This window comes from Scleropages formosus, chromosome 2 (assembly GCF_900964775.1).
Source record: "Scleropages formosus chromosome 2, fSclFor1.1, whole genome shotgun sequence".
In the NCBI taxonomy this organism is placed as follows: domain Eukaryota; kingdom Metazoa; phylum Chordata; class Actinopteri; order Osteoglossiformes; family Osteoglossidae; genus Scleropages; species Scleropages formosus.
The window spans coordinates 41595-61297 of record NC_041807.1 but is presented as its reverse complement, the minus strand read 5'-3'; the positions used below and the strand labels follow the sequence as shown (position 1 = coordinate 61297).

The 19703-nt window shown below is 48.0% G+C and overlaps 1 protein-coding gene across 2 annotated transcripts in view; it reads left to right on the top strand.

Moving 5' to 3' along the window:
• The first annotated feature begins 5932 nt into the window (after positions 1 to 5932).
• The window catches only part of crocc (ciliary rootlet coiled-coil, rootletin), a 33822-nt gene continuing 20051 nt past the window's right edge, over positions 5933 to 19703 (top strand). The window contains exons 1-12 of one of the 2 annotated variants that reach the window (XM_029246566.1): positions 5933 to 7721; positions 8347 to 8473; positions 8630 to 8775; positions 11019 to 11210; positions 11632 to 11715; positions 13694 to 13773; positions 14625 to 14790; positions 15642 to 15748; positions 15883 to 16110; positions 16226 to 16316; positions 17776 to 17862; positions 19287 to 19499. In XM_029246566.1, the coding sequence (XP_029102399.1) occupies positions 7668 to 7721; positions 8347 to 8473; positions 8630 to 8775; positions 11019 to 11210; positions 11632 to 11715; positions 13694 to 13773; positions 14625 to 14790; positions 15642 to 15748; positions 15883 to 16110; positions 16226 to 16316; positions 17776 to 17862; positions 19287 to 19499 (1575 nt within the window). In that variant the 5' untranslated portion in view covers positions 5933 to 7667. The remainder of the gene's footprint in view (positions 7722 to 8346; positions 8474 to 8629; positions 8776 to 11018; positions 11211 to 11631; positions 11716 to 13693; positions 13774 to 14624; positions 14791 to 15641; positions 15749 to 15882; positions 16111 to 16225; positions 16317 to 17775; positions 17863 to 19286; positions 19500 to 19703) is intronic. The other variant, XM_029246568.1, reaches the window with a different exon arrangement.

The window sequence follows — 19703 nt, the reverse complement described above, 5'->3', positions numbered from 1 at the left end:
GATTTTTTTTTTCTTTCCCCAAAAGTGATTTACAATGTTAAGATACTTAGACTTATTTGTACATGTGGATAATTTTTAGCAGCACAATTTAGGGTAAGTACAGGGCAACTACAGAGCATTTGATGGGATTTGAACCTGTCACCTCTAACTCGAAAGGTAAGATGCCCTAACCATTATACTGTCATTACAAAAAAATGAAATGAATAATAACACAAACAGATATGTGAGGTAAAAGACATTAAATGACAGAAAATAAATTGCAAAGAGTCACAGGCTTGTTCGTGTTACCAAAAAAAACAAAAACGGATACCCTGTACACAAAGACCATCATATCCATCCACGGCTAAAGTGTTATCCCCAAAAGATATTTGAGCAGTAAGATCTGGCCAGTATCGGTATACCCTGTTTAATAAATGAACTATTTGTTGTTAAAGGGTGTTATAATGGCTACCACTAAAATCATTTATGTATTAATTTGGACCCAAAGGTTGCAAGTTCACATCCTACCTCTGGTTGTAATACCCTTGAGCAAGATACTTATCCTAAATTGCAGCAGTAAAATTACCTAGCTGTATAAATAATTGTAAGGCAAGTAGTATTAAAAGTTGCTTTGGAGAAAAGTATCAGCTAAATGAATACATGTAGGGATAACATCTTAAATTAGAAGGAATGTTAAAACTGCAAGAGTACAGGAAATACAAGCTAAACTTATTTAACAATATTGTGTCACTAGAGTATCTGGGGGTGTGGTGGCGCAGTGGGTTGGACCGCAGTCCTACTCTCCGGTGGGTCTGGGGTTCGAATCCCGCTTGGGGTGCCTTGCGGCGGACTGGCATCCCGTCCTGGGTGTGTCCCCTCCCCCTCCGGCCTTACGCCCTGTGTTGCCGGGTTAGGCTCCGGTTCCCTGTGACCCCGTAAGGGACAAGCGGTTCTGAAAATGTGTGTGTGTGTGTGTGTGTGTGTGTGTGTGTGTGTGTGTGTGTGTGTGTGTGTGTGTGTCACTGGATATAGTTCGAAACAGGTGGGCAGTTTCAGTTAATTTGAACATGAAACCAGTAACCATATCTAGAGTTTCGGTGAAAATCGATCAGATTGAAATGTAAATTCTGCAGAATCCGGTTCCTCCAAGAAATGAACTGCCCACCCCTGAAATAAGGTAAAACAATGTGCATAACAATGGTTTAGCCTCTTCGGTTTCATGATTGCCACCTTCAGTTGTTCTTGGATGCGCTGGATCGTCTGACCTGAGGCAGAGATTAAATCAACATAAGAATATGTTAGAAAACGAGCAGTTCAGCAGTTAAAAAATAAAAAGTAAAAAATAAGGCCGATTAGGTAAAGTAATTAAACCCAAGTAAGATTTGACTATAACTAGTCGCTGAATTGTCTTAACCTGAAAATTCATTTTTAGGCCTATCAAAATGTATTATAAAGCTTCATTTTAAAAAAAACCTGCAGCCTGCTCCATCAACAAATAACTGATCCGCTGTATTTATTGCAGTGCATACATTATAAAACATCTGAATGGAGTTTTGTGTCTGTAAAATGTACCAGGGCAAGTCATATCAAGGTCGCATTAAAATTCTTAATTCCAGCTTCTTTGGGTGTTAAAGTTAACTTTTCACATACAGGATGGAGCCAGATGTGAACTTGGTTTTTCAAGACAGAATAGAGAACAGCAGTGATTCATAAAGGCCACAGTGTATGAATTAAATGGAAAGGCTGCACCTCATTTTACTGACCCCTGGGAATGAAAAATAAATCCATTTTAATGAAGAAACAGAATAATGGTTCACACAGACTGAGACCTGAAGTCAGGGATGAGTGGCCCATACATCATAACCAAGTCCCTGTCCAGAGCGCACATGCACACACACGTTGTCTGAACCGCTTGTCCCATTCAGGGTCACGGGTAGTCAGAGCCTAACCTGGCAACATACAGCATAAGGCTGGAGGGGACACACCTAGGATGGGATGCCAGTCCATCACAAGGCACCCCAAGCAGGACTTGAACCCCAGACCCATTGGAGAGCAGGACCCAGTCCAACCTACTGAGCCATCGTGCCCGAGCCTGTGGTCCAGAGCCTACACAGGGTAGGAGGCAGGGCACACTGTGGGTTGGATCACAAATTCATTACAGTAACTCACTAATTCACCCCAAACACATGTTCTTGACTGTGGGAGCATGCAAATTCCACACAGACGGAGCTGGACGGAAACCCACGTGAGGCACCAGCGCTATCCTCTGCGCCGCCGCGAAATGTGGACACACAGCGACCCTTCTCGCTAAAGTGCGGTATAAAAATGTGGTTTTCCCAACGCTCCTCGGAGCATACATGTCTGACGGTGGACGCCATCTCAAGCACGGCAGCCTTAGGGTTCGCGAGCGAGCGAGATCCCCACAGACACGCGCCCGACTCCCACGGCGTCCGGCAGCGAACGCGCGCGCGCTCCGAGAGCAACGTCGCTCAAGCACAAGTCCCTCCCCCGGAAAGAGGGCGCGGAACGGAGGAGTCGGACGAAGCGGCGCCGACAAACCGCACCGCGGGCATCCCGCGTCCCCGCCGCGCTTCTTCTGCGGCCATGAATCTGCGCTCGCGCGCGTGCACCGGCGGCACGGGTCCGAGGGAGGAGGAGGAAGCGGCGAACGTTCGCTGCTGACGGCGGCGCAGTCAAAGGTGAGAGGTCGGCTGAGGCTCGAGCCCCCGGGCGCACGCGCCGCTCGTGTGGGAAGCGAAACGCGCTTCGTCGTGCCGTGCGTGCGTGCGTGCGCGCGCGTGTGTGAGCGAGCTGCGCGGAAAAGAGCTCGCGGCGCCCGCAGGAAGCGCGTTTTGTGGCAAAAATGCACGAAAGACGAGAGACACAGCAGCGACAACCCCGCGGCAGCGTAGATCCGTTCATTTATTTATCTACTTTTTTTTTTTTTTTTTTAAATTCGTCACCATTCACTCGATCATGGATCCGATCGAATCCAGCGCGTTACCGGTGACGTCGAATACGCGAGCGGTGGATTTGTGGGCAAAAAAAAAAAAAAAAAAGTTAAACGCTCACATTTTCTGGTGTGACCGTTAGATTGGGACACGGAGGCTTCGCAGGAAACGAGCGGGTCCGAGGAACGAACCCGTTTTTTTCATTCGCTTTCTGCTCGTTCACGAATGAGAATTCCGTCCCGACCTCAGTCCTGTACTCACACAAATACTGGTATATCGGCATCCCAGATTATGAACAGTAATATGGAGTGTTTTCTGCATGACATGTAATTATAAATTAAGGAGCGGGCTTAAGTTCATCAATTCTGTTCAGCCCTGGGTGTTATATTTATGATTTACTCATTTAGCTTTTCTCCAAAGCGATTTAGGATTATTTACCCAGCCAGGTAATTGTTCTTCAGCAATTTACGGTTAGTACCTTGTTTAAGCCACTACAGCTGGAGGTGGGAATCGAACCTACAGCCTTTGGGTTCAAAGGCAGCAGTGCTGACAGCTACACTCCCAGCTCTTTTAAGATTAGCTTATGAGATACGGGATGGAGCCAGATGTGAGCTTGGTTTTCCAAGACAGATTAGAGAACAGCAGTGATTTATAAAGGCCACAGTGTATGAATAAAATGGAAAGGCTGCACCTCGTTTTATTGACCCCCGGAAATGAAAAATAAATCCATCTATCTTGAAGAAACAGAATAATGGTTGTCTTATAAAATTGTACGAACCGTATGTATATCAGAATCAAGTGCCTTTCCAGTACAGGGTCACAGTGGTCCAGAGCCTATCCCCGAAACACACGGTTCGAGGAAGGGCACACTCTGGTTGGGGTCACACACTCGTTAACCGACACACGCTGCGGGCAGTTTAGAGTCGCTAATTCACCCGAAACGCAAGCAATGACTGACCGTCATGTACTATGATATGAAAAATTGCTAAACAGTATGTTGTTTTCAGAAAATAAAACATATTTTTGAGTCAAAGATGTTCGTAGAATAAGTAATTGAGTCTTGGGGGCGCACCAGGTAGCACTGGTACCTCACAGTGTCTGAGCTGTTTGGGCATAGGTTCAAATATGACTCAGTCTGCGTGGAGTTTGCATATTCTCCCTGTGCCTTCAAGGGTTTCCTCTGGGTGCTCTGGTTTCCTCCCACAGTCCAAATACACGCAGTTCAGGTGACTTGCCGACACTAAACCGTGTGTGGGTGTGGGGCCACCCTATAATGGACTGGCATCTCACCCATCTGCCCAGTGCTTCCATGATAGGCTCCAGACCACTGCAACCCTGACCAGGACAAGCAGGTAGTGAAAGTGAGCGTGTGTGATTAGTGCCTTGTGAGAAATCATTGCTTCTTAAGGATGTCTAATGTCAGGAGGTGTAATCTGTACCTGTATAGGGATCAGATATGGATTAGTGAAATCTGCAGACATCACACACTCCCCCCCCCCCCCCATCAGTCACCTGCCCTGGTACATTTTACAGTAATTCTCACAGTTCATTATCTGTGCTACATGGAACCAGTTGTACTATACAGCACTGGTGGATTTATCTCCAGCTTTGTGTTAGTTTAGACAGTTGCTGTAGACCTTGACCCCTGGACAGTGGTCACTCCTTTCCGAGGAACAACGGCTCCTCTTGGGGGGCAGTCTTCCATATCGGAGGTAATCTGCACCTTGCTGCTCGGGTCCCGGACAATTAGCTGTCAAGAAGATGCCCTGTGGAATTGTGGGAGGTGACAAGAGCTAGTCTGTGAGACTGTCACAGCCTGAAAGACATGTTTGTGTTCCATCATTCTTGTACTGTACTTCATTTGTAATGAAGTGACATTAAACTGTATGTGTGGGGATAACAAATATAAATTAAGTTTAATTCCATAGATAGCGTCTCATAATTTAATTCCCCCGTAGATGCCTGTCAAGTGCAATGCATTTTGCAATTTTTCCATTTTTTAGATGAATACTTTAAAAAATTAATCCAAAGTGTTTGACATGTGTACTAAGAGTAACAAGTAACTGTTTGATAGCAGCCGCTTTGTTGTTCTGTTTCTCTTCGGTCTGGGTTTATTTTACTTCCAGCTAACAGCTGGGTGTGGAATTCCAGGTTTATTTCACTCTGCCACGTGAAGTAATTTTAGAAAATAGAACGGTGAAGAAAATGTGTTTGGATGGAAAAACATTCTTGTCTTCAAAAACAGTACTAATAAATGTATGTAGGACCATCTCCTATCAGTGGGAACAAAGTTTTCGATATGTTTCAAACTCTCAGGGGGGACCACATTTTCTTCGACCTTCAGGTTTAAGAGTTTGAATCGGATCCAGCAATGGCCATAATTTCATATTCTGTGTGTTCATGCGTAACTGGCAGCTTTTTTTTTTTTTTTTTTTTTTTTGCCCTCACTGTTCAGATGCATAAGCCAATGTGAGTGTATCCAGGTGAACAAATACACACACACACACACACACTTTCTGAACCGCTTGTCAAATCCAGGGGTCGCAGGGAGCCAGAGCCTAACCTGGTAACACAGGGCGTAAGGCTGGAGGGGGAGGGGACACACCCAGGATGGGATGCCCATCTGTCACAAGGCACCCAAAGCAGGACTTGAACCCCAAACCTACCGGAAAGCAGGACCTGCTCCAACCCGCTGCACCACCACGGACGGATGCTTTGCCTCAAATTAAATTATAGTCCACTTCAGATTATACAGAATCCGGCAGAATTTATAAACTCAGTGCTGAATATAACAAAAGATACTGAAAAAGAAAATTTAAAAAGACACACGCACTTTTTGAACCGCTTGTCCCATACGGGGTCGCGGGGAACCAGAGCCTACCTGGCAACACAGGGCGTAAGGCCAGAGGGGGAGGGGACACACCCAGGACGGGACGCCAGTCCGTCACAAGGCACCCCAAGCAGGACTTGAACCCCAGACCCACTGGAGAGCAGGACCCGGTCCAACCCACTGCGCCACCGCGCCCCTAAAAAGACACTGAAATCTCCTAAATGCATATATTAGTTGTGTAATATGGTTCGAAGAGAGGGCCTGATGGTCATAATCTGTTTAAGGAGTTTGATTGAAGCTTAATCCGGACTGAGTCTTCTAAATCTGCGCTCTTGGTAGTTAGATCAACCAATCAGGTTCTCTCTTATTCATATTAGCACCTTTTTCTGGCATCTTAAATTTACAGTTACATTTATTGATTTAGCAGATGCTTTTCTCACTGTACATCTCATAGAAATTCTGTATAACTCCAGTTTACCTATCCTCACATTCTTTTTCACATATTTAACATAAGGTGGAGCTGTGAAGGCTTGTGAAGCAGATAAAAATATGATGTTACACATCATATCCACTGCCATAAGAAAAAAGTTTTTGAAAGTCCGAAAAGCATAGTTAGGTGGCGCAGCAGGTAGTGGTGCAGTTTCACAGTGGCTGGGCTGTTCAAGCATAGGTTTGAATCCAGCTCAGTCTGTGTGGAGATTGCATCTTTTCCATTTGTGGGTTTCCTTTGGGTGCTCTAGTTTCCTCTCACCATCCAAATAAGTGATTTGGATGCACTGGAGAATATAAATTATCTGTGTGTGTATGTGTGTTTGTGATGGACTGTCCTGCCGTCCAGAGTGTACTTTGAGTAACTTCGTGTCTTCTGTCTCTGGGATAGGCTCCGGATCACCACGACCCTAGATAAGTGGTTATTGAAAGGGAATGACAGAAGTATTACTGATTTAAAAAAATATATATATTTTCTGCAGTTGGGTTGTATCATGTGTCTCTTTCACGGTTTCTGATGGAGAGGAAACCTGCGAAGGTGACAAAAAGTGAAACAAAGCGGTCTCGCGCACCTTTTTTTTTGGAGTTGACAATCACCATAGAAACGCGGACATAAAGGCACTTTGAGCGCGATGCCCCGGGCTTCCTTTCACGGTAGTTTTACCCCACAAAGTGCTTCGTTCATATTTTCCCCATGTACACGTACGTCCCGCGGATGCGAATGTGGCCACATCAGTGTATATTGCTTTTATGTGCTTAAGTGATGTGCAGCTTTCCCGAGTTTAAGTAATATTCTGCCTTTTTCCACAAAAACAGCAGAGATCATAGTTAGAGCCGTCGCCTTAGACTAGTGGTAGAGCACGGGTTCCAATCATCGCTGTAACACATGCATCATACCTGAGCCTTTTACCGGTAAAAAGCGGGTAAACCGTTTTAAAACTAGCTTCATAAATGTAACTTCGCAAAGCGATTTGGGGGGGGGAAGCGCGGCAGCTGAAACGAATCACCCAATAATAATCACGCTCTTATTGCAATAATTCCACGTAACGTAATGTTAGTTTAAAAAAAAAAAAAAAATCGCATTAGATTAGTACGCAAGTAGAGTTGGAAGAGTTCGCGAGAGAGCGTGTGTGTGTGTGTTGGGGGAGGGGTGTATTTAAGTGCTCTAATCGCCCTGTCCTCAATCTCTGTCCTTCAGTCGCCGTCTGAGCGCCGCCGAGCTCGCAGTCACTCATCTGCAGCGCGCGCCGTCTCCGCGAGCCACGAAAACCGGATCCGCCGCGTGTCCTCGGCGCTCCGCCTCCCGTCGCGCGGGGCCACATCGCCGTCTTCGCTCATCGTTCCGCGGGAAATCCGCGCTGAAAGCGCTGCGTGGAGGCGGACCGAGCAGAACCGAACCGAACCGAACCGGGGTCTCGATGAGCGACTCGGAGCGCCCGGGCGGCGAGTCCAAGCTGGAGGCGGTTATACAGGTGCTGCCTGCTGTCCGCTCGCTCTCGCGCATCTCTTTGTCTGATCGCACCTCGTCCTGGGATGCGTTCGTGTCAATTCACACTAGGTGCGCAGTGAGTGAGGTGTTGGCTGTTGAAAGGTACTTTTTTGCAAAGGTCACTTTTCACCACTTTCTGGCAATTCTGCATCCTCATCTACCTCTAGCTGTAATGAATGACTACCTAAGTTGAATCGGCCGGGCTTCGCAATCCACCTTGCGCATCCTGAAAGGGTGCGTGTTTCCGTGGCTCTCCAGCTGAGCCGTGCGCGTGCGGATCCCGGCACGTGCCTGCGAATCCGCGTGTGCCTGGGTACAAATCACAGTCGTGTTCCGTTATAAATACACAGCTCCGCGGCAGACGGCGGCACGCCGCTGAGCTGCCACCTGTCTGCCCTGCCTGGGCTCTGCTGACCCACGCCGACACCGTGAGGTCTACGCCCATTACGCGGCACCGTGTTCTTCTCGCTAATATTTTCGTCCGCCGGCGAAGCGGCGTTCGCGCAAGGGGCCTCGATTCCGGGTGACCGGGCGCCCCGCGACATTGCTGCCGCCTTTCCGCGGCTCATATCCTTCCGTCTTTGCCATGTCTCCTCTCCGCTTATCAGAAGCTGGAGGAGAACGTGCTGTCTGAGGAGAAGCGCCTGACGGTGAGAGGCCCGGCCCAGGACGCCCCGCCGGCTACCTTGCCCGCGCGAATACGAGAGATCGTCACGAAGAACCTGGGCGACGAAAGTGAGTGGTCACCCGATGAGAAGCCTTGGTTGCAGCGACCTGTTGTGCTGCCCTTCGCACCCACCCGAGCGCCGTGGCCTTCAAGAAGGTAAAGCGGTAGTAGATCGGAGCAGTAAGGCCGCTTGAAGTCATCTGTGCCCGACGCTCTCTCCCCAGCCGCCGGCGCCATGTCCTCGGTTCTGTCGCTCCAGGAGGAGAACCGGGTGCTGCAGGGGGAGCTGGGCCGGCTGGAGGACCTGCTGGCCCACAGCCGGGCAGAGCGCGATGAGCTGGCCATCAAGTACAGTGCCATCAGCGAGAGGGTGAGGTGGCGAGGGATGGGGGGGGGCACGTATGTGCACATCGCACACAAAAGGGTTTCGGCATCTTTCAGGGACGCGCGCGGTTTTGGACTCCGTGTAGCCGATCGGGGAAGGTACCCTATTGAGGTAATGTTAGAGGATTATTGCTTAAATTCTAGAGGAAGGCAAGAAATGCAAAACGGTGTTATAAAGATAACATGCATATAAATTTTAGCCATATCTGCAGAGTCAAAGGACAGTTTCCTCGTTTCCCCTTTCATTCCATGCTCTTTTCTTTGTGGGAAGAAGCTTGGCCGGTCTCCTTGGCGACGGGACCGGGAATGCGAAGTGGCAGGTTGCTATGGCGGTTGTCACCCCTGGCGATTGTAAACAAGGAAGCTGAATGGGAGGCTGAGGAGGGTTCTAATGTTTTTCGCGGAATCCCTAGTGCTGAGAAAAAGAATAAGGCCTTTTGATGGGTGGGGGTGATGGACGTTGACACCCCGAGCGCGCAACCGCGGGCGCGTTGTCATGCCGGACAGAATTCGGTTTGGAATCGCGTGGTTTAGTTTGACTAACAAGAGTCTGCAGTGACAGAAATTCTCTTCGTGGAACTGATGTAGTACAACGCATTTAAATATGTAGATCTGAGAATAAAATTAGATCTTTATGTTAAAGTATATTTAGGTATGTCCCCTCCCCCGTGTTTCCGGGATAGGCTCCGGCTCACCGCGACCCCTCTCGGGGCAAGCGGTTGCTGACATCGGTTGGTATTGGTTGGTATATTTAGGTAAAGTTTGCTGCCAACGATTTTTTAGGTGCTGCATTTATGTAATTGTACAAAATAATAAAAGGCCATGCGACATCGCTGTGGTGCAGCAGATTTGCGAGGAACAGGTCGGAGAACAGCTTTTTGGTGGCCGGCTGAAGTACCCAGAGAAAAGTGCTTGTGTTTGTCCCGGGGGGAGGGGAGGGGGGGGGGGACGACAGGTTACCATGGAGAGAGCTTTCATCCCGTCTTACCCATGGGGGCTCGTTCGAATCATGTATTGAAACGCAGCACGCGTGTAAATTCCCCGGAATGATGAAAGCGATTCCGGATTATCCGCATCCCCTTTAAAACAAATTAAATATTGTTAGTTACAAGACCGATCATTGCAACTAAAAATATTTGATAATAATTAGAATAATATTGGCCCGTAAGGAGTGAGTCTTAATGAGTTACGTGCGTATCATCTCCATGGTCCTTTGTGCTCTGTCTCTATGGGAAACGTGAAAATCGTGTATTTTGAGGCCGTGTCGCATAATAATACACGTACTTCTTTATTTTAACATGTTTGTAGGTGTAGCTCTTAAGCAGATGTTTAGAACAGTTGAAAATGTACATAACGGTGCAAAAAATATTACGGCCGCATCTCTTTTTCATGCAGGAATCTCGCAGCTGGGAATTTTGTCTTTCCCTGTCAAACATTAATTTTCACATATACCCCAAAAAATATAGACCATACGTATTAAAGATGGATATGGTATCTATACCTATTAATCCTCTTTGGTCAGTATTTTGGGTGAACTTCCTTTGGCAGCAGTTATGGATAAGTCTGTATTAACTTTGCAAACAAAGACGGGTCAATGCTTGTTCATTCTTCCACGCTCCATCGGCGATGGACATGAAATTTGAGGCGTCTCCGCAGATTTTTGAAGGACAGGACTCTAGATGCGCTGCTCCAGGACATGTTTTCTTAATTTTAAGCCGCTCGATTGTTGTCCTTGAAACGTTCTTTAGATCGTTGCCATGCTGAAAAGACAGGGTTTGGGTTTCTCTCGGGTCCAGTCGCTGCTTGGGTTTTTTTTCCCCAGTGAGCTTCTCTCACCCGTGGCCATCCCGTGAAGACCAACTTTGTGGAATACCTTGGAGATCTTCATGGGATGACCCACGTACGCTTCCATCCATCGCAGCTACCGATGCCCGTAGCTTGTCCGGTGTCCTTGTTGGGGTATCTCTGTTAAGGTGTCTGACATCTAAGTTTGTGGGGGAAAACCTGGTCTAGGAAGGGTGTCTAGATTTTACACCTGCTTTGCTGGAATGGACTCTACTAAGGGTTGTTCAGTGCCTCCGCAGTGGACGTCATACCCTCCCGCCCAAAATGTGCACCTCTCCGTTGGGGTGTCGTCCTCCTATTTCGAATCCTTTCTTTTTCCAAGGTCTCTATCGCGCTGTAGGACTTGACAGAGTCTGGTCTGTACAGAACTTCTTGTCTGTTCAGCTGGAGCAGGCCCTACGTCTGGAGTCTGGAGAGAGGGAGCTCAGTTCAACGGAGTCTCGCAGTCTGGCGCAGCAGAACGTGGACCTGCGCAGACGCCTGGATGAGGAGCAGGCGGCCTACAAGCGCAAGCTCACCGCCTACCAGGAGGGCCAGCAGCGGCAGGCCCAGCTGGTTCAGAAGCTCCAGGCCAAGGTAGCCCCGCAGCGTGTTGCGAGGTTGCCATGCACGCGCTCGTTTTCCCGTGACGGCGTGAGCCCTTTGCCTCTCCGTTCGTCTTTATCTCGTTTTATTGAATCGCCACTTACAGCACGTATGCACCATTTTTCTCTTTGTAATACATCTTTAAAATATTTTGTCCGTTTTCTTACGTGAAGGTCACGCAAAACAACGTAATGAACTTCTCGCCCAACTTTTGACGGTTAATCCGCGCTCTTAGTTCCGTATTTGGTAATACAGGAGAATAGGCGGAACTCCGTATTTCCCTGTAATTTCATAATTATTTTTTTATTTCATTTCAGCTCCCGCCGTTGCATTTTCTCTGAAGGTCCCGGGTGGGAGCCTTTGGGTCCCGTTCATGTTCGTTTGACCTTTCCAGGGATCTTTCCCTCCTCAGGTGCTGCAGTACAAGAAGAGGTGTGGTGACCTGGAGCAGAGTCTCATGGAGAAATCCACTGAACTGGAACAGCACAAACTGAGCGTCAGTACTGCCCTTCAGCCAGTCTTACATTTACATTTATTTATTCAGCAGATGCTTTTCTCCAAAGCGACTTCCAATGAACTCTACGTAGTGTTATCAGCCCACACACCTTATTCACCGCGGTAACTTACACTGCTAGATACACTACTTACACTGGATCACCATTCCATACATCAGTGGAACACTCTCTCTCTGTCAGTCGCACACTGTGCGTGAACCTGAACAGCATGTCTTTGGACTGTGGGAGGAAACCAGAGCACCCAGAGGAAACCCACACCGACACGGGGAGAACATTCAAACTCCACACAGGCTGAGTGAAGATCAAACCCATGTCCTCTCGCACCACCCAGGTGCTGTGTCATCGTGCTGCCCCTCTCTCTAGTCTATAGAATATAGTCTGTCGTCTCGCTGTGTCCTCATCCCTCCAGGAACTGATCTAAGAACCTCCTTTGTACATATCAGACATGTTCATATAAACAAATAAGCATCCTTTGCGTTATGTGCGCTGTTTCTGCCATCTCTGTGTGCTTCTGCATGTGCAGAGCTCTCACCTCTGGAGGGAGTGGTGCTAGGTTTGAATCTCATTTCCTGCTGTAGTGCTCTTAATGAAGGTATTTATCCTGTAATTGCTCCAGTAAAATGACCCTGCGGTATAAACGCGTAAATCATTATAAGTTGCTTCGGGGGAAAGTATCAATTGAGTGAATTAACGTAAATGTAAATGCAATACAAATCAGTCTGTGTGTGGTTTAGTGAGGCAGGGCTGGTGGTAAACATGGTAAATAGGGGGAATTAATGTTTCACCATTAAAATAGTAAGTTCCACAGATCTCTCAATGTCCGAATAAGTCGCAGTTTGTGTTTCATTTAAATAAATACGGCATGATCAGCTATGAAAGGTGGAACATTTAAAAAAAACACAAGTTGAACACAATCGTTATACTGAGAGTGAACGCAGAGCGGTACGTTATAGGCAAGTTCTGTCGGCAACAAACGAAACGTGACGCTAAGATTCTTGTAAAACTAGATATGTTTTGAGCAGTTAACCTGCTTGGGGAAAGGACCTCTTGGGAGCAAAGCACATCGAGTTTGGATAGAATAAATAAATAAAATTTTCTAGTTACAAAACCTAGCAGTTGTGAGATTTGTGATTGCACCGCTTAATAGGAGTGCGGAAATATTTATATGGGGTGGTGCGAGAGGACGTGGGTTCGATCCCCGCTCGGTCAGTGTGGAGTTTGCACCTTCTCCCTGTGTCTGTGTGGGTTTCCTCTGGGTGCTCTGGTTTCCTCCCACACTCCAAAGACATGTTGTTCAGGTGTGAGTGACACAGAGAGTGTATGTGTTCCACTGATGTATGGATGAGCGACCCAGTGTAAGTAGTGTATCTACCAGTGCAAGTCTTCGGGTGCTCTGGTTTCCTCCCACAGTCCAAAGACATGTTGTTCAGGTTCACCCATATTGTGTGAGTGACAGAGTATGTGTGTGTGTGTGTGTGTGTGTGTGTGTGTGTGTGTGTGTGTGTGTGTGTGTGTGTTCCATGATGTATGGATGAGTGACCCATAGTAAGTAGTGTATCTAGCGGTGTAAGTCACCACGGTGAATAAGGGGTGTGGGCTGATGACACTACATAGAGTTCATTGGAAGTCGCTTTGGAGAAAAACGTCTGCTAAACAAATAAACATAAATGTATTTCAGATAGCAGCTCAACTGCCTGTCGAAATTATTGAGATTTTGAAACCAGCAGCAACAAAATGTATAACTGTCCGTTTGGACATGAAAGCGATTGTTAAATTAAAGGGATAAAGATAAAAGGATCCTGAGAATGAAGTCACAAAAACCCCTGATGACTGGCAGCCGGTGCAGTTGATGCCCACCGAGACCCTCAACAGATGGAGGTGTTTGTTTGCCCTCAGTCTGTGGAGCCCGAGCGTTGCGTGGCCAGGATGTGTGGGTGACGGACAGGTCTTTTGCTCCAGGGCAGCCCTCGGAAAGAAGAGGAGGAACCCGGCAGCGATCTGGAGACCGCTCTCATCCGCCTGGAGGAGGAGCAGCAGAGGTGAGTGTCGGCGATCGTGGGCGGGATCGTGGAATCCTTAAGGCAGCAGGTGCCACGGTGGTTAGAGCTTCTCCGTGGCGCTTGAAGGACCCAGGTTCCGGTCTCCCTTCCTGCTCTTGTACAGGTCGCCCTTGACTTACGACAGGGTTCCGCAAGTCGCAGATCCCCTGATGCTCTATTATAGCGACCGTAAGGGTACGGGAAAAACATAATTTGCTTGAACGCTGCTTTGTATAATACGGTTCTGTTATTTGTTCAGTAATTTCCCACATTATTCATCTTAATACTAATATAGAGTAAAAATGATGTAAACGCGTTACAGTGTTATAATTACCGCACTGTTATTTTTTTTTACTTTAATTTTTTAATCCGTTCTCTTTCGCTTTTTCTGTTTCGCATCCCCAGAATAGTCACGTTTTCGCTAGCTGGCCTTTTTTTTTTTTTAAAAAGGTAAATGGAATCGCAAGCAAAACTTTCGGTGGTGTTTTACCGCACGTGGAGCGGCTGTTGTTAGATGTTATGACCAACTGTCGGAATTGAAAATTATATAATAAGGGGACGTCGGGGTTGTCATAAGTCATGCGATTTGTGGGCTACCTGTACTTGCCTTGAATTCTTCTTCCAGCTCCGTAAAGGGATAAATCAGACAATAACCTCACATTGTAAGTTACTTAATGTTGTAAATGTACCGTATCAGTTGAGGGTAAGTGCGCTCAGCCCTTATATAACAGGGTCCTGTCTAACGGAGGGAAAAAAAGCAGTACAGAGGCTCTTGAGGTGTATTCCATCCCCGTGATGTTTGCCGTCTCACGAAATGTGAAAACGTTCTGCTTCTCTTGTGACGAACGCAGGAGTAGCAGCCTGTCTGCGGTCAATGCCATGTTGAGGGAGCAGCTGGAACAAGCGGGACAGGCCAATGAGGCCCTGAGTCGGGATATTCGCAGACTCACCGCTGACTGGACTAAAGCCAGGGAGGAACTGGAGCAGCGGGAGTCTGACTGGAGGAGGGAGGAGGAGGTGGGGCTAACCATAAGTGTTTATCCTTTCTTACATTTATTTATTTAGCAGACACTCTTCTCCAAAGCGACTTCCAATGGACTCTCTGTAGTGTTAACAGCGACGTGCCGGTAAAGGCTTATCCGGGCGTGAGCATAAAGTTGTCGTGCACGAACATTTATTTACGTGTCACGTGAGCTTGAGAGATCATGGGTGAAGTGAGTCTGGAAGAGGTGAGTTTTCAGACACTTTTTAAATGTGGACAGAGTTTCAGCAGTTCTGAGTGACAGGGGGAGGTCATTCCACCACAACGGAGCCAGAACCCAGAACCTCCGTGCTTTACCTTTTGTGGGCGGGACCACCAAGCAGGCAGAAGTAGACGAGCGAAGCAGTCTAACTGGGGTGCAGCGGTTGATCAAATCTTGTAGATAGATAGGAGCAGTTCTACTGGTGCACTTGTAGGCAATAACCACGGTCTTGAATTTGATCCGGAGACACCTTGTAAGACACATCTTGATCCACGCACCTTATTCACCAAGGTGACTTACACTGCTAGTGCTGTACATGCCTTACAATGGGTCACTCATCCATACATCAGTGGAACACACTCTCTCTCTCACTCACATATTATGGGTGAACCTGAACTGTCTTTGGACAGTGGGAGGAAACCAGAGCACCCGGAGGAATCCCATGCAGACACGGGGAAAACATGCAAACTCCATACAGAACGAGTGGAGATGGAACCCACGTCCTCTCGCACCACCCAGGCGCCCATTGGTACCATGGGGTATTATATTGTGGGTACCATGAAAGCCAGGTACTCTGGATGTGCCTTCTTTTCAGATGACTTTGTTTTTGTCTCCTCCTCCTAGTCCTTCCACAGTTACTTCAGCAGCGAGCACAGCCGACTGCTCACCCTTTGGCGACAGGTGGTCGGGTTCAGGAGGCACGTCTTCGAGCTGAAGAATGCGACTGAGCGGTAAGCGAAGGCATAGATACGGTAGAAGAGTAATGGAGCCGGCGGTTTTGACTGAGAGGACGCAGTCGGGACAGCGTATCCCCGCTCGCTGTCCTCATCACCGCTTCCGCTCTGCTTCTTCCGCTCTCGCTCAGGGACCTGTCGGAGATGCGCAACGAGCTGGCACGGGTCTCCCATTCCGCGCAGTCTTCCTGCGCGAGCGTGGCTGCGGACCTGCGCAGCCGGGAAGGGGGCGTGGCCGTGGCGCTGGAACGAGAGTCTGCACAGCGTGCGCAGCTGGAGCAACAGCTGCGAGACCGGGTGGCCGAGATGATGGCGCTGCAGGCCAGATGTGATGCGGAGAAGGTGGAGCTTAATGCCAGGTCCGCAGCGGTCTTGGGCCGTGCCTCCGGAGTTCTGTCGCTGTCATCCGTTACCCCATCCCTGTCGCTATCTGCACACTTGGAGCAACAGGTGTTGGTCACTCTGCGTCCTCAGGCTGAGCGATGCTGTGCGTGAAGGTGGGAGGTTGAAGGCCCAGGGGGAGGAGAAGGACCGAACCGTGGCTACGCTTACCCAGAGACTGCAGGTGGGAGCCCTGTGGAAATTTCACATCGAAATTTTTCTCCAAAAACAATTTACAGTCGATGTTATGCATTTGAAGAGCAGTCAACAAGCGTATTCCAGTGGAATTTCAAGTATGACCGTGACCGTGCGGTTTGATTATTCTGCGCTGCTATTTTACTGCAGTGCGGGGGTGCAACGTGTCGTGCCGGTGCCTCGCGGAACCTGAGCCGTGCATTAGGATGTGGGTTTGAGTCCAGCTCAGTCTGTGTGGAGTCTGCATGTTCTCCCTGCGTTTGTGTGGGTTTCCTCTGAGTGCTCCTGTTCCCTCCCACCTTGCAAATATATACACTTGTTCCAGGTCAAGTGGTGAGTCTATTGTTTGTAGCATGGTGTGTGTGTGTGTGTGTGTGTGTGTGTGTGTGTGTGTGTGTGTGTGTGTGTGTGTGTGTGTGCTACATTGCTCTGTTGCTTAAATGGGTGAATGAGGGCAGGTAGTTCAGCGCACTGATTCTAGCATCGTAAGCTGCATGCATAAAGGTGTCAACTAAATACTGGTTAATAATAATTTGTGTGTCGCTTTGGACAAATGCATCTGGTAAGTGAATTAATGTAGTGGTACATTTACTGGAAGGGCAGCGTTTCGGTTTGTGAGGTGTGGCATGAAAATACAGTTCGTGACTTACAACATCAACGAATTGAACCTTGTATTATTTTTGAGTCTAATGTCTAACAGCAACCACACCTTCTGCTGTACCACAGCATCGGCTGGCCACTCTGCCGCAAGGCAGCGAATTTCTTATTGTCTAACGCCGTTGTGTCTGCAACTGTGATTTAGTTTTAATTTTTTTTTGTTTTTTTTTTTTTTACAGCATGGTTCCTTCTATTCAGATAACTTTTAATTTGAAATGGGTAGAAATATGAAAGCAAAAGCAGGATATGGGAGAAGTGAAAGTGAAAATGAAAGTTCATTGTGACAGTATAATTATGGTACTGTACTGTATTTATATTATTCTATATTAGTCATTTTAACAAAGAACAACAGTGTTATACATTGTAGCTTTCATGCATGTTTATTGTTGATATATCCTTATGATTTCCATAACATAGCATGAGGGTGTTTGTAGTTTACGAAGAAGTTGATGTTTGACAAGGTCGTCGGCTCAAAACCCCGTCGTAAATCAAGGACCTCCTGTAAAGAGCAGAGTAACCTGTAACGTGGCCTGGGATTTTTGAGCCACCGGAGAACATTCTAGTTGTACTTGTTTTTCTAAGAACCAAGTTGTGAGATGGAGTGTAGAGGGCAAGCAGAGAAAGAGCAGCAAGAGCAGTTACCCTGATCTCACTCAGGCCATTGGTTTCATAGCCTCTGAAAGTGATTTAAATGTCCCTTGTAGGAAATTCACTTCACTAAATCAGAGTCCTGTGATCTGAAGTAAAGTCATATTTGTCACTGATGAGTGTTTTTTTTTTTTTTTTAACAGGAGAAGAGCGGCGAAGACCACGCTGAGCTCCAGGCCCTGAGAGCACACACTGAAACCCTGCTACAGACCCTACGGGACTTGGCTCAGGTGATGTTGCCCCTGCTCCTCTGCGCCACGGTTTACTGCACGCTCTACCGCATCTCTGCTGCATACCTTTTTTTGCTGTGATACGTGACAGTGGCACAGTGGTGCAGCGGGTTGTGCCGCTACCTTTCAGCACCTGGGCTGCTGGGGCGTGGATTTGATTCCAGCTCAGTCTGTGTGATGATCACATGTCCTCCCACAGTCGAAAGATGAGCAGTACAGGTGAATTGGCAATGCTAAGTTGCCCTGTGTGTGTGTGTGAGAGAGAGAGAGAGAGAGAGAGAGAGAGAGAGAGAGAGAGAGAGAGAGAGAGAGAGAGAGAGAGGAGAGAGAGAGAGAGAGAGAGAGAGAGAGAGAGAGAGAGAGAGAGAGAGAGAGAGAGAGAGAGAGAGAGAGAGAGAGAGAGAGAGAGAGAGAGAGAGAGAGAGAGAGAGAGAGGCTACCTTGCAATGGGCTGGAGTTCCATCCAGGGTGTACCCCACCAACCCCTGTAGCCAGTGATTTTGGGCTTCCGTGAGCCTGACCAGGACAAACGGTTGCCGAAAGTGAGTAGAGGGAGTGTTGGCGCTCGCCACTTGATGGACTTTGAGGACCACGGGTGATGCTGGTTTTTGCTTAACTTCAGCTCTTTATCATTTTATTGAAGGAAATATTTGCACAGGTAAATCACTTCACCTGGTGGGTCCAGACAGTGGTTTTCTAAAACCTGGATGGGCAGTCAAATGGTAATTGGTTATCAGCTTGGGTAAAACAAGACTGGGGTAAGTATAGGTAGAAAAGTGCATAGATATATATATCCAGTCATATACCATACCAGCTGGTTGCGTGGTGGGAAAAGCTGCTGCCTTTAAACCTGAAGGTCACGGGTTCGAATCCCTCCTCACGAACTGTGCGTTTGCCCAGCGAGACATGTCTGTGGGGTGGACTGCTCTCTATTGCTGGGTTATTTCCTGCTGCTGGCCACTGCTTCCATTCTCCTTTAAAAATACAACAAAATATTGTGGGGGATAACTGGCAGTGTAGTGGTTAACATTGCTGGCCTTGGACCCAAAAAGGTCACAGGTTCAAATCCCACCTCAGCTGTAGTGTCCTGGAGTAATGCACTTACCCGAAATTGCTCCAGTAACCCAGCTGTAAGTCGCTTTGGAGAAAAAGTACCAGCTAAGTGTAAATGTATATTGATGTAGATATGTAAATAAGAATGGTAAAATGTGTGCATATAAATATATATAGATAGTATGTATAGGAATACAGCTGTAGGGATATAAAAAAGAATGGTGTAATAGTACATAAATATATATGTATTTACGATAGATGAGCGAAGGGGTGCTTTTGCAAACCGCCTTGAGTCGAGTTTGGTCAGAAAAATGGGATTTGAGGAGACGAGCGTGCGTGCTAAAGCCCTGTCCCTCTCTGCGGTTCCATAGATGTTGCTGGCGGACGGCGACGCGGGGGCGCTTCCTGACGCCGAGGGAGAGCGGGAAAGCCTGGAGCGCTCCCTGATTCCCCTGCTCCGAGGTTCTTCCCCGCATCGGCCCTCCTCGCCCTCGTCCCCCGGCCGCTCCCCGCCCCTCCCGCTGCCGGACGCCAGCCTCTCCGCCCTGCGCTCCTTGCTGGGGAGCAGGCAGCTCCAGCTGCAGGTAGGACACCTCTTCCCATCCCCTCCTCTCACCCCCCACCCTAACTGTGCCCTCTCCCTTCAGTCATTTCCTCATCATTTACTCTAGTGAAAAAACCTCATCGTGGACGCACGCATGGGCTGACCCTTACGGTTGCGTTGCCCTGTGACCGCTCGCTTGCCTACGTAGCAGTCGTCGCCGTGCTCCCGTCCTCTCTCGTTCGCA